This window comes from Tenrec ecaudatus, chromosome 14, assembly GCF_050624435.1.
Source record: "Tenrec ecaudatus isolate mTenEca1 chromosome 14, mTenEca1.hap1, whole genome shotgun sequence".
Lineage (NCBI taxonomy): Eukaryota > Metazoa > Chordata > Mammalia > Afrosoricida > Tenrecidae > Tenrec > Tenrec ecaudatus.
The window spans coordinates 13,807,117-13,822,163 of record NC_134543.1 but is presented as its reverse complement, the minus strand read 5'-3'; the positions used below and the strand labels follow the sequence as shown (position 1 = coordinate 13,822,163).

At 49.7% G+C, this 15,047-nt stretch overlaps 1 protein-coding gene across 1 annotated transcript in view; it reads right to left on the bottom strand.

Moving 5' to 3' along the window:
* Positions 1-463: 463 nt before the first annotated feature.
* The window catches only part of EFCAB11 (EF-hand calcium binding domain 11), a 186,710-nt gene continuing 172,126 nt past the window's right edge, over positions 464-15,047 (bottom strand). The window contains exon 6 of the mRNA XM_075531576.1: positions 464-625. Within this exon, the coding sequence (XP_075387691.1) occupies positions 535-625 (91 nt within the window). The 3' untranslated portion in view covers positions 464-534. The remainder of the gene's footprint in view (positions 626-15,047) is intronic.

Below are 15,047 nucleotides of genomic sequence, written 5' to 3'. Positions count from 1 at the left end.
GTCACACACAGCCAGGGCTCTGGGGCCACTTTCAATGGCATTTTCCACTCTGGGCACATTCTCTTAAAGCCGTTTAAAACCCAGTTGGCAACGAATTGATTCGGACTCATGCTGACCCCGTGTCTCACCAGAGTAGAACTGGGAGCCCCTCAAGGCTCGATTCTGGCAAACACCCCCAGGCCTTTCTTCGGAAGTATACCTGGGAGGAGTCGAACTACCAAGCCTTCCACGTAACGTGTGCGCCCCTAAGGATTCAGCAGCAGGGCTGCGCCTTGGTCGTCCCCAGTGCCTGCGTGCTCCTGTCAGGGGGACGGCAGAGCGCCTGTCTGAGAGGCACTACCAGCCGCAGCCCACTGGCTCAGGGACTGGCCACCCTTAGCTGGTAATGAATAAAGTCAGTATCTAATCAGCTTCTCCAAACCACGAGTGAGTGAGCATTTAATTCTGGTATCAGACCATTAGCAGAGAGGAGTGTATTGGGCGTTCAGGTTCATGGCCAGGCCTTGACCTTCCCCAGAAGTTGCCATGAGTAAGTCACGCGACTTCAGCTTCGCTTTGCCTGTAGTTCATGGCGTATTCAAAGTCTTTGAAGCTGACGTGGCCGTCGGAGTCCCGATCGACTTCCCTGGAAAAGGAAAAAACACAACAACAACATTATTTTTGCCGGCCCCTGCCCCTGGGGAGCACATGGGGGAAATTCTGGCTTGTTTGGGCACATGCCTGTGAGAGAGAGCATGAGCTATTGGAAGGTGCAGGGCAGCCAACCCCTGCCTCCCCCTCTTGCCCTTAGCACACCAGAGGTAGGGAGAAGACAGAGCACTGTAACAAGTCAGAAGAGACCCATTATCATTAAAGCAACGAGGCCAAACGCACGAGTTGTGTGAGAAAGGATGGAACGACTGTCTCATGCCTTCCCATCGGTACTTTCCCGGGCTGGGTCCATGGGCCTGTATCCATTCCGCAGTCGAGCACATTGGATGCGCAGCTCTGTGATCAGAAACACGTTTTGCGGCCAAGTGCAACATCCTGCAGAGGGCCGGGCTGCTTGCTGTCAAGTCCCCTCTGACTCGTGGCGGCACAAGTGTGTCCGAGCAGAAGTGTGCGCCGAGGACTTGCAGTGGCTACCTTCAGGGAAGGAGATCACCAGGCCTTTCTTCTGAGGCACCACACGGTGGACCTGCCCCTCCTGCCTTTTGGCTCATTGCCAAGCACCCACCTGGGAGCTTCCGCATCGTCCATGGCGCGTGTTAAGGCTGCCCGTGTCGGGATTGCTGTAGGCCATTAGCCACTCCCTTACGCTACAAGGGGCCTTCCGGAAGTCTGTGTCATCTTTCTTTCCCTTTTCCCGCCAACTTTTTCAAGCCCCTTCATGCAATATTCCTGTCCACAGGGACTCTACACCTGTGCGGACTGCACCTGTTTTACTGAGGAAGGCACTGAGTCTTGACCACCCTGCCTGGAAGGAGCAGAGCCAGAACTCCAACCAGGATCCTGAAATTCCAACACTGTCCCCACAGCAGCTCTCTGCGCCATTCCAGATGGCTCCCTGGAGACACGGAGCAAGGCCACAGAGACGTAATGACGCCATCATCCCGCAGGGCGTGCTCCAGGCCCAGGAGTTTGCACTGGCTTCCTGCAGGGTCTCGGATGCTCTCATCAGCCCCCAGAGGCACCTGTGACACTCTTTGGAGTCACGCAGGATGGCGCTCAGGTGAGCTTGGGGCAGAGTGGCCCATGCTGGGCTGAGTCCTAGAACTGCTGGCTGAACCAGGAGTCCAGTGATGGTACCCACAGCACGTGGCTGAGACAGCCCACCTCCGATACTCACACTCCCTGCCATCGAGTTGACGCCGACTCAGAGACCCTACAGGGCAGGGTGGAACTGCCCCATTTGAGTTCCCAAGACTGGAACTCTTTATGGGAGTAGAAAGCCTCGTCTTTCTCCCATGGAGCAGCTGGTGGTTTCGAAGAACCGACCTTGAAGTCAGCAGCCCCACGAGTTACCACTAGGCCACAGGCACTGGCCATGCCTCCCTCCCAGCTATGAGGAGGCTCCCAAACGTGCAGAGGGAAATGCCAGTGTCTCTTCATCCCCTTTCCACAGACTTTTTGGAGTTCCTTCATAGTTCCAGGGAAAGCACTGCTTTCAAAAGCATTTTCGAAACCGATGCGCCATGGTCATTGTATGGTGTAGTGGTTATGTGCTGGGCTGCGAACCACAAGGTCAGTGGTTCAAGAACATCCACTGAAGCTTCCTACTCCTATAATGTGTGACGGTCTCAGAAACTACTGGGACAGCTCTGCCCTGTCCTGCAGGGGCACTGTGAGTCAGATCAACTCGAGGGCAGTGAGGAGCACAGTGGATCAGGGCCCTAGCGGTAGCTCCTGTGGCCAGTGCCGATGGAACCTCTGTTGGAACAAGTGGCAGCAGCCACACAGGGCTTTTCAGAAGCAAAGACTTGCCTGCCTAGCAGAGCCACCCATCACCGTAACTGCCGTGAAGCGGGCTGTTAAAATAGGGAATTCTAAAACCAACCTCCTGAATATTTCATGCCAAAGTCTCTGTAGTGTCTAACGGCTCTGTAGAAGAGAGCGGTGACCATTTTTCATCCTTCTGAAGTGGAGAAAAATCTCTACTCTCGCTGCTGCCCCAGGGCACAGCCGTGTGGCCTGAGTCCGGGGGAACCACAGCCAACGGCAGAGGCCGTTGCTTTTGTCCTGGACAGGACACGATGGTGGGCGGAACAGACACGACAGTGCCACACTATCCACGCTGTACCAAAGGGTATAACGTCCGAGCTCTGCTAAGGGATTCGACGTAATCAGCATCGCATGCTACTGAGGACTGACTACAAATCACCTTGGCTCTAAAATTAGATCATTGTAGATTCATAACACAGCCCAACGAGCCCGCTCCCCACCCCCAGCCTTTGCACTCTGAACGCCCTGGGGGCGTAGTGGGCAGCAAGTTGGCCTCTAGCCACAAGGTCAGGAGTTTGAAGCTACCAGTTGCTTCATGGGAGAAAGATGAAGCTTTCTAGTCTTGTAGAGATTCAGTCTCCGATACCCACATGGCAGTTCTATCCTGGCCTATAGTCCTAGACTCTAGAGCAGTGGTTCTCGACCTTCCTCATGCCGTGACCCTTTCATACAGTTCCTCATGTGGTGGTTGACCCCCAACCATCAAATGATTTTCGTGGTTACTTCAAAACTGTCATTTTGCTATTATTAAGAATCGGATGACCCCTGTGAAAGGATCATTTGACCCCCAAAGGGGTCTTGACCCACAGGTTGATGGGGAGGAGTTGGAATTGACTCCATGCAGTGAGTTTTTCTGAACTGGTTTTGTTGCATCTATATGTTTCAGGGGGAGGGGGGGTGCTAAATGGAGAACCCGAAATAGTTATGTTAAGAATAAGCCGCTTCTGATACTATTCATGTGTGTGTGTGTGTGTTTACTCACTGACTGTGATGCTGAATGCTTGTGGAAAGGGGACCCTGTGACAGATTTTCTCAGGAAATTGCCATATGTAACTGCCGTCACTTATTTTTATATACTGTGAAATATACTTTTATCACCATACATACATCCATTGTGTCAAGCACATTTGTACATTTGTTGCCATCATCATTCTCAAAACATTTGCTCTCCACTTAAGCCCTTGGCATCAGCTCCTCACTTTCCCCCTCCCTCATGAACCCCTATAATTTATAAATTATTATTTTGTCATATCTTGCATTGTCCGACGTCTCCCTTCACCCACTTTCTGTTGTCCGTCCCCAAGGGAGGAGGTTATATGAAGATCCCTGTAATCAGTTCCCCCTTTTGACCCCTCCTTTCCTCCGCCCTCCCAGTATCACCACTCTCACCACTGGTCCTGAAGGGATCATCCATCCTGGATTCCCTGTGTTTCCAGTTCTTATCTGTACCAGTGTACATCCTCTGGTCTAGCCAGATTTGTAAAGTAGAATTGGGATCAGGATAGTGGGGTGTGTGTGTGTGTGTGTGTGAAGCATTTAGGAACTAGAGGAAAGTTGTATGTTTCATCATTGCTACCCTGCACCCTGACTGGCTCGTTTCTTCCCTGAGACCTTTCTATAAGGGATGTCCAGGTGCCTACAGATACCTGATCCCTTTGACACCTCATGGTCACACAGGCTGATGTGCTTCTCCCATGTGGGCTTTGTTGCTTCTCAGCTAGATGGCCGCTTGTTCACCTTCAAGCTTTTAAGACCCTAGACGCTGTATCTTTTGATAGCTTTCACTTATTTTCCTTGCTGTCATCAGACGGGATCCGTGAAGGCCGGCAGTGTCAGGCAGGCATGTTCCATGCATGTTGCTCTGAGTGGCATCCGGTCTGTATGCAGATTGAGATGGCGTTCAGCACATCTCCCAGCTTTTCTTCTTCTTGGATCATACCGGGCTGTCTCAGGGAGAAGAAAGGAGGCATTCAGTCTTCCGTGGTGTGACTTGAAAGCCAGGCTTCATTCTCTTTCATGGCGGGAACAATCAGTCGGAGGGAGGAAGACTTCCTAATGTCCACCTCATGTGCGGTAGAGTGGAAGGCCAGGGGGCGAGGGAGAGCTGGACGGACACGCTGGCTGCAACATGGGCTCACGCATAAGCCTTGTGAGGACGGCGCTGATCTGTTGTACGCATGGTCGCCACGAGCCAGGACCACCCCATTGTCACCTACTACCACCACCGCTACACCACCACTGAAGTCACTGAGTCATCAAGGAACAGTGGGGCCTGTGGGTAATGTCAGTGGAGCGCTGAGGGACGAGGTGAAGAAAACAAGCCATTAGGTTTAAAAAAAAGTTATCGAGTGGGAGAGAAATGTACAGTAGAACTCAACATCATAGACGAGACCGGGCTGCCTGGTCAGAGAGAGAGATTGCTGGAGTCCCCAAGCCAATGGCCTTCAGCCCGGGAACTGACCTCACCCTGTGTTCAAAAACTCAGCCATGTGAGATCAGGATAAGAGCATTTGCCCAAGGACAAAGCTCTAAGCTCAGAGGGTTAGGGCAGGAGGAGGCAGGACGCAGGAAGCACAGGGCGGACAGGAGGGGATTGGGATGGGTGAATTGGAACAAAATGTGCATGGATGTCAAAGTGATGATCTGCTCTGTAAACCTTCACCTGATGTGTAATAAAAAGCTTTTTTAGAAAAAGAAAAAAATTAAGTCATTGTTTCTGTTTACAGACTTCAACCCTACAAGAGTTTATTCTGGTTCCCCAATGAGTGTGTGTGGCTTCGGTCTCCTCAAAGCACATTCCAAAACCACAAACCACACTCCCGCGGGTTGAAGTGCTCTGGCTCCCAGTGGCCCCGGAAGACCAAGACCGGGCGGAATTGCTCCCCGGGCTTCAGGGGCGGCCAACTTCAGGGAAGCAGCTTCTCCCCGATGTGTCCGGTGGGTTACATGGCTGGCCTTTTGGTTCATAGCCGAGCGCTTCACCACTGTGCCACCAGCGTCCCTCCTCAGGTGATGAATGAATGTCTGTCGCACAGTAAGCGTGTGGAATCAGTGAATCTGGGCCTCACCTGGCCGAGAGCCTCCTGGGAGGTGCTGGGAGGTAGGAGTTGGGAGCACTATCATGGGTCTTTAAAACAAGACAAGTAGACTACTGACCAAGTTGCCATGGTAGCGCCAACTGACCCATGGCTCCCCCATGTGTGTATTCCACGGGTTTTCAATGGCTGGGTTTTCTCCAGTTACATCAGTAGGCTCTTTCATCTCTGGTGAGCTGGACCTCCCCCTTCTGGGTAGCAGCTGAGTGTGTCAACGGTTTGGTTTGCATTACCCCGGACCAGTAAGAGAAGGAAGACACACCTAAGATTGGAGCCTGGCGGCACTGTTGGAAAAGCATGGGACTACTCACCCCAAGGTCAACCTTTATAGGAACAGACAGCCCCAGCAATTTCCCCCCAAGAAGCACTTGGTGGGTTTGAGCCACTGGCTTTGTAGTTTGAGGGCCTTCCAGCAGTGTGTCAAAGTCTTGGGAAGGGTGCAGCCCCAGGGACCCAGCCAATAGTTACTGGATGTCAACATGCAAGGAGACCCAGACTGTCACTGGGATACACTGAGAATTTCAGCCAGCAAGAGATCTGGTACATCAGCTGCCTTTCTTACCTGTTAAGATAAAACTGCTCCCAGGTCCCTTTGCCTTCATTAGCATGTCAAGAGCTTTAGGGTTGGTCTCCTTTGGATCTTGATTTGTGAAGAAAAATCCTGCTCTTGCCTTTCTTTGTAAGATAGACTTCGGCCCAGACTCCACGTGCCCCAGAGACCCAAAGGTGCAATGCTCTTGACCCTGCAGGAGCCAGGGCTTCACTTAGTGAATCTTTTATGAAGCCGGGCGTGTTGTGGTACATTCTCAAGGAAAACCTAAGGAGCTTTGCTTTTTATCTTTTCATTACAAGGATCTACATATAACCACCCCCCTGAGGAACAGACACAGAAGAGTGGGTAAAGGGAGACATCTGACAGTGTAAGACATGACAAAATAATAATAATTTATAAATGATCAGGGGTTCCTAAGGTTGGGGGGAATGGGGAAAATGAGGAGCTGATAACAAGGGCTCAACTAGAAAGCAAATGTTTTGAGGAGGATGATGGTAACAAATGTACAGATGTGCTGACACAATGGATGTGTGTATGGATTGTGATAAGAGTTGTACGAGCCCCCAATAAAATGATTAAAAAAAACCCACCAAAAACACGTCTGCACGGGCTTCATCACAAGAGGATATTTATGTCATAACCCTCTCTTGGGATGCCTGGAAAGCACTTCTTTCTTAGAAAACAGTGTTTGTTGTAAAATCATTCTTTTGAGCGTATCCACGGCCAGGTCTCTGAAACCACATTTCAGAGGGCAGGAGTTGCACTTTGCAAACATTAAAAGGGTGGGGTGGGGTGGTGGTGAGAGCTCAGTGACAGACAGATGTGTGTTCCCAGCCAGCACACTGACAGACGGTGACAACTGTGAGTCACTGAGGCAGACACGCGGGGTTTCGAAATTGGACGTCGCATTTGATTCACCTGATCCATGAATGAGAAGTTGAATGCAGAGGAGGCCGAGATTTACATGAGCAAAAGTTTGCATCGTGGGGAATTTTTGGGGTGGGATCAAAGAATCCCTTTGATTGTTCCTAGATTCATTTAGACTAAAGTCGAAGCTGCCACTACATTAGGGACAGAGCTGTCATCCTGACTGAACAGCGAAGAGTGAAAATTGCCCTCCAAGCAAGGAGCTCCCTGCTGGGGATGAGAGGACCCTCCAATGGGAGATGCCGCGATGACAGCTTCCCTGGCAAGCGCTGGTGCGCCTGCCTCTTTGTGGGCGAGAGGCCTGCAGGGCTCTACAGACATCCGCTGCTAATGTGTTTATTAATTTTACCTTTGTAGAGACAGTGTTAAGAAAAGCCATTCTGATGCCCAGGAACGGTAAGAGAGAGCTGAGGATGCCGTTTCTTCTTTTCGAGGCTCCCGCACGACTGTCATGCAGACTGGACACCTTTGGGCCCTGCCTCCCACACTCTTGCCTGTCTCCGTCCAGCCTTTGGGAGAGCTTAGCCCGTTCTCTCTTGCTTTCTGCCTGGGGCTGCTCTGACACCACGTGTGCCATCCGGAAGTGTGGCGGAGGAAGGAGGTAACAGCCCCCGGGGCAGCCCTGGGTCAATGAGGTACCAGGAGCCAGTGGGTAAACGCTCTCCTCCCTTGGGGAGACTACTCTGAGAGCATCCCCTCTGTGGCAGCGCAGCGGGGGCGGTTCTGATGTGAGAGAGGCCTTTGGCTCATTAGTGGTAACCTTTCTGAAAGGACCTGTTCCCATGGCCCTCCCGCTCCCCTCCCTGCAGCTCACTGAGGTCGCTTCCCAGCCAAACTACCTGCACACAAGCCCCCGGTGCTCCTGGCTCTCTAGAATCAAACCAGCTGAGACGCAGTGAAAGTTTCCTTCTGAGAAGCCATGAGAGTTTGCCGTCGGTGGTAATATGTCCTGTCAGATTCTCCTTTGGGGAGACGGGACCTCGCAACTTGAAACCGATCAGAATGTTCTTTTATCTGGGAAGAGGGATTTTTAGAGCAAATTAAATACTGCCTTTAGGAAAGGCTCTGAAGAGTGAAGGGCCAGGCAATCGGAATGTCAGAGTTAAGCAGAAAAAGGGCTAGAAGCCCCCTTCTCTTTATAATCCAATGCCTTACTTAATAAGATTTGGTCTGTCAATGAATGAGAAATAGTAGTATTATTAAACTTTTAAATGCTTCTTTAGGAAATGATCAAAGAACCAAACTCATTGCCGTTGAGTCGATTCCTACCCATGGGGACAAAACAGAACTTGCCCCCCAAGTTTCCAAGGCTGTAATCTTTGTGGATGCGGGCTGCCACATCTTTCTCCCACAGAGAGGCTGGCGGGTTTGAACAGCCAACCTCTCGGTTAGTATCTCAGAGCTTAACCACTGTGCCACCAGGATTCCCCTCCGTGAGGAAGACAATGTATTCTTGCCTATGAGAGGTTCAGCCTTTCGGATGCAGAGGTACAGCTAAGCACACGCCTGGCCAGGAGTCACTGGTGGACAGGATCAACTGTGACAGACAAGGTGTCCAGAGTCAACCACGGACACAGAATAACACAAGCCAAGGAAACTTAGGCCTCATTCAAGCACGAGGCTCGGCCTTCTAGACCAAAGGCACGGAATATCTTATTGGTTACTTCTCCAGCACCCATGGCGCTCCTGTGTACAATGTGGGGCTGGGATGGGACTGATCCCTCCCCAAACGGGATCTGATAGCGCTAAGCTAACCACTGTAACCCCATCTTCCGTAGACAGTCCCAGAACTGATTGGCTGAAGCCAATTGACACAAGGCATTCTTCCCTGTCAACGACTGGCTGGTGAAGACTTGGTTCGTCCATAATTGAGTCTGGGGTTCTGCCTGTGGGTTGAGAAAGGAGAAGCTGTTTGGGGATGCAGTGGTGAGGTTGGTATTTCGAGTGCCTTTCCCACCAAAAGGGTGCAGTCTCTACCCAGTGTGACCCCATGGTGCTTTGATCCAATTATTTAGGCACATACATTTAAATGTCAATGATCAGTCCAAGAACAGAGCCGCAGACAGTGAGGACCAGGGTCCAAAGAACAGCAGAGTGAGCTAGAACCTGATCCAACCACCTGAAGTCTGTCCTGAGTGAAAACTGGGTCACCTGGCCCAATGAATTGCCTTTGTGATGGCCGGCCATAGACAATGTATTCCTAGCAGGTGACAGTGGCCTGTCATACCAAGTATACTGTTTGAAATCTTATTTAACCTGTAGCGCCTGGCACCTGATCGGAACGGAGTAAACGCTGCTGTTGTTGCTATTGTTAGGTGCCATCGAGTCGGTCCTGACGCCCAGCGACCCTGTGTGCAAGAGAAGCAAGCACTCATCAATCCTGCTCGGACTCATGTTTGATTTAGTGGTTACTCAAGAGAAGCAATATTCTGAAAATGATGGTTCCATTTTTCAAGAAACCCCAAAATGATTCTGATTTCTCCGTAGATGCTACCCTAAATTCTGCACGATCCTCCATGGGGCTGTGTTCTAGGGGAAGAACTGACTGGCGGTCTCCAAAAATCTCCGTCTGTGGCATCTTCACTGTGGGTCCTAATGTGCTCGGAGATGTAATTGATGAGCACAATGGGGGCTTTTTATTCCCTTAAAGAGTGACGGGCTAGATTCTCCAGTCCAAGGAAAAAGAAGAATGGATGTGAAACGCAGTCACAGCTGGCAAAAGTGATTAGCCATCAATAATGACTCATTTTTCCCTATTTGCTAGGTTTCAAAAATGAGGAGTCATATTTAAAGCTGGAAATATTTTTTAAAGGAGGAGAGAGAGTGATTTCAGCATGTCTGATCATTGACTCCTTGTGGCCATGCAGATAAATGGAATCAACATATAGCACTGAGCCCCACTGCCAGGAAATAGTCTCATGTTCCTTCTCTATCAAGTGTTTTAGCAGATCTGCTGGTAAGTAGTGACATGATCTTAGTTCCCAGTTTTGGTTTCTGGAAGAGAATTGTTAGGTTAAAAAAATGTGTACACACATACACATAAAGAATCTCACAGCTTTAAGGATAGAGAACAAAAATCAAAGTAAGACTCTTTGGAATAATCATAAACACTTTGTTTCCTATATTTCTGGGTCAATAGGTCCCCTATGGGCAGTTTAGCTGGGGTAGTGGGTTACATGGTGGGCTGCTACTGCAAGGCCAGCAGTTCTAAACCACCAGCTGCTTTGCAGGAGAAAGATGAGGCTTTCTACTCTCAGAGATCCACAGGGAAGTCCTACTCTTCATTAGAGGGTCACTGTGAGTTAAATCTTGGCTGAAAGAGATAATACCAGAAGGTTTTTTACCTGCGTTTTATTGATTACACAAAGACATTTGACTGTGTGGATCAGAACAATCTATAGTTAGCCTTGAGAAGCAGGAGAATTCCAAAACAGTTCATTGTGCCCAGGTGGAACTTGTACAGGGATCAAGGGGCAGTTGTTGGGACAGGACAAGGGAATACTGCACGGCTTAAAATCAGGAAATATGTGCATCAGGGTTGTATCCTCTCACGATACTTATTCAGTCTGTACGCTGAGCAAAGAATCCGAGAAATTGGCTGATATGGAAAAGAGTGTGACATGAGGATTGGAGGCAGGCTTACTAACAACCTCCCGACATAAAGATGACACAACCTTGCTTGCTCAAAGTGCGAAGGACTTGAAGCATTTTCTGATGAAGATCCAGGATTGCAGTCTTATGTATCGATTATGATTCACTATAAAGACCCAAATCCTCACAAGTGGACCAGTAGGTAAGCTGATAGATGGAGAAAAGGTTGACGTTATTAAGGATTTCATCTTGCTTGGATCCACAATCAATGTTCATGGGAGTAAGTGTCAAGAGACCAAAGGACGAGCTGCATTGGGTAAATCTGCCGCACGGGCCTCCTTAAAGTGTTGAAAGGCAAGGTTGTGACTACTTTGAGGACTAAGGTGCTCACGGCCCAAGCCATGGTATTTTCAACTGTCGTCCATGCATGTGAAAGTTTGACAGTGAATAAGAAGATGCGAGAACTGATACATTTGAATTAGGGTGCTGGCAAGAACCATAAAAAGTACCATGGAGCAAACTGACCTAATGTGCTGCTGTCATGAAAGCTAACATCCCAAGAATAAATAAATCTGTCTCTGGAGAAGTGCAGCCGGAATGCTCCTTAGAAGCAAGGATGACAAGACTTTGTCTCACGTACTTTGGACCTGTGGTCAGGAAAGAGCAGCCCTGGAGAAGGACATTATGCTGGGTAAAGTAGAGGGGCAGCAAAAAGGATGAAGGCCCTCAAGAAGATGGGCTAACACAGTGTCTGCCACAATGCGCTTGAACAGAAGCACAATTGTGAGGACGGCGCAAGACCAGGCAGTGCTTCAGTCTGTTGTACATCAGGTTACTAGGAGTCAGAACCAACTCGGCGGCAACTAGTAACAGCAGCAGGTGTCGGAATTGACGTCATGGCAGCGAGGGAGGTCTCCTATTCTTCCCACACACACCACTGCAGGCCTGCTCTGAATATGGCAATGAGGTGTGGTGTGTCCCTTAGCTGCTATGAACTTCAAGCACCTGGCAAGTCGTTAAAGGGTTAGACAACATGGATGCTAAGATTGGATCCTATTCTAAATGTTGATGGATCTGTCAGTCTGCAACATGGTGAATTATTTAATATGACTCTTATCCGCAGAAGACAGGGACCCTGGTGGCATAGTGGCTATGAGTTGGACTGTGATCTAAAAGGTCAGCAGTTTGAAACTACCAGCCGCTCCTTGGGAGAAAAATGGGGCTACCTACTGTTAACTCCAATAAAGAGTTAACAGTCTCAAAAACTCAAAGCAGCAGTTCTTCCCTGTCCTATGGGGTTGCTATGAGTCAGCATTGACTCAATAGCTGTGAGAAGAAGCCATAGAAGATCAAGGAAGTCATATTGAGGACTAAGGGGTGCCTGAGCCAAGCCATGGTATCTTAATGACGCCAGATGCATGCAACAGTTAGACATTGAAAAAGGATGGCTGAAAAGGAATAGATGCATCTGAGTTATGGGGTTGGCAAAGAATCTTCAAAGAGTCTTGGACTGCCCAAAGAACAACTCTGTCTTGGAGAAAGTACTGCCAGATGCTCCTTGGAAGGAGGATGGCGAGACTTTGTCTCATTTACCTTGGATATGTTATCAGGAGAGACCAGTCTCTGTAAAGGATGTCATGTTTGGTAAAGTTGTTAGGTGTCATCTAGTTGATTCCGACCCATAGCGACCTTCTATACAATGGATGGAAACACTGCCCGGCCCTGTACCACCCTCACTGTAGTTCCCATGCGTGAGCCCATTGCTGCCGCCATCTTCTGGTCTGCATCTCCTTGAGGCCTGCCCTCCTTCTCTGCTCCTCCACTTTACCAAGCATGACGTCCTGCTCCAGGGACTCGTCTCTCCCAACAACATGCCCAGATATGTAAGATGAAGTCTTGCCATCCTTGCCTCGAAGGAACACTCTGGCCATACTTCTGCCAAGAAAGACCTTTGTTCTTTCAGCAGTCCACGGCACTCTCAATCTTCTCCCCCTACCACAGTTCAAAGGCAGCAAATCTTCAATCAACGCCCAACTTTCACAAGCACATGGAGCTATTGAAAATGCCATAACTTGTGTCAGTCACACCGTAGGCCTTACAGTAACATCCTTGCTCTTCAATACTTTGCAGAGGTCTGTGCAGCAGATTGACCTAATGCAACTCATCTCTTGGCTGCTGCTTCTATGCACTGACTGTGGATCCAAGCAAGACGAAATCCTTGACAACTTCAAGCTTTTCTCCATTTATCACGATGCTACCTGTTGGTCCATTTGTGAAGATTTTGGTCTGCTTTATCTTGAGTTATCGTCCATACCGAAGGCTACAATCCTTGATCTTCATCAACAAGTAGTGCTTCCTTTGAGCAAGCAAGGCTGCGTCATCTGCAGATCAAAGGCTAATAGGTCTTTCCTTCAATCCTGATGCCACATTCTTCTTCATAGAAGCCAACTTTTCGGACTACACATACAGATTGATGAGGTATAGTTAGGGGATCCAACCTCGATGCACACATTTCCTGATTTTAAGCTGTGCAGGATTCCCTTCTTCTGTTCCAACAACTGCCTCTTGATCCCTGTCCAAGTGTCACGGGAGCACAACGAAGTGTTCTGGAATTCCCCTGCTTCTCCAGGCGATCCATAGTTTGTTTTAATCCACATGATTCCATTATTGGCAGAGCCCATAAGAACCAAGTCAACGTCTTTCTGGTATTTCCTGCTTTCTGCCAAGATCCATCTGACAGCAGTAAAGTCGAAGGGCACTGCAAGCGAGGAAGACCTTCACAGAGATGCACTGGCCCAGGGCCTGCAACGCCAGGTTCAATATCGCCAACACGGAGGGTGGCACAGGATCGGGCAGCATTTCATCCTGTTGAACACAGTGTTCCCGGGAGGCAGAACCGACTCCACGGCACTAACTACTTCCAGCCATAGCCGTTGCTACACCTCCCAGTGACTGCTTTTCTCAAGCTCCTGATTGGACTCTATAGTCGGCTGGGAGTGGCTGTTAAGCGAGTTCATTGTGATTGGCCTCCTGCTGGGTACTGATTGAGTGAGCCATTTCAGAAGTGGGAGCAGGGGAACCTCACCAGCAAGGGCCCCCGAGATTCCTGCACATTGAACCTGTTTGATCCAGGAGACAGCGTTGTCACCCTACAAGTAGCAGTGGAATCAGAAACCTTCTACTTACTGCAGAGCAAGTAAAGCTCAGTACCTTTGAGCAGGAGGCTGGCTTGTGGAGTGGGGTGACTTTGGATTCTTAATTAGGGGAGCTGGGTTTTGCTGACCCTCAGAGCTGGATACCTTCAGATGGAGGCTTCTAGCAGAGTGGCACCCCCCTTGGGGCATTTATCAACATCCCTAAGAGAGCTTTGTAATATTGCTTGGGCAGGGCAGAGGCCAGGCCAAGAGGTTGGGGTCCAAAGAGAGGCCTGCCTCTGGGCATGGCAGATAAGAGACTATCCTGCTGACCAACTGTTTCCCAGGCATTTCTCATCTGACTTGTCTCCTGTTCGCTACCCTAAATAACCCCTCAAATTAAGAGAATCACCTGTGAGTTCTGTGGGGCCTTTGCAATGAAGAATGGAATCCAGCCACAGGAGGAGGGGGCTGTGTGAGGGACGGTCTGTGTCAGAACAGGGCAAAAAGGGATGGAGGTTGGCGGCTTTTCTGACTTTGGTTTTGTGGCAATCAGCCTTGGGAGCCAGGGACAGAGGGGGCCACCATTTCGTCTCAGAAGAACAGCTCTTTGGGAGAGCTTTCTAACTGCCCCCCCCCCCACCGATTTCTAGCAGGTTGTGATCTGGGGAGTGGGAAAGCATCGGGAGGGGGGAAATTATGCTTCCAATAACACCTGCTTTCTCAGGGTGTGTTCTTCCACCCAGGCAGCCACGAGGGGTACTCCGGCCTCGCTGGCAGATGGTGTGCTGGTCCAGCGCACAGATTCAGCCCCCGCGCTGAAAGCAACAAGTTCACACCCTTGACTGGGGGGTCTGGGGCGGAGATGAACTTTCAAGTGTAATGCAGGAATGATTACACACTTGGAGGCGAGAAAGCGGCGCATTAGTGGGTTCAGAGGCTGGGCGAGTGATGGGTTGAGAGAATGAGGCTTAATGAGCTGCATTGTACGGAGGCAACAAACAGTGTGGAACACTGAAATGTGAACTAGACATCGGGCCATTTGTAAGTGGTCCCGCTAATCACGGTGTTGGCCATCGCTTGGTAGGGAGCAAGATCTTCAACAGCAAGCTTTCCAGGAGTGAGAAAACCCAAGCAACATGGATTTTCTGTAACAGCATAATGCTTTCAAGGAAAACAGATTTTCAGTGAGATCTGACAGGAGTGTTACAGGGCTGGTTGCGTGTGTGCTTATTTACCATTTTCAGGAAAATTCATAAATGGATC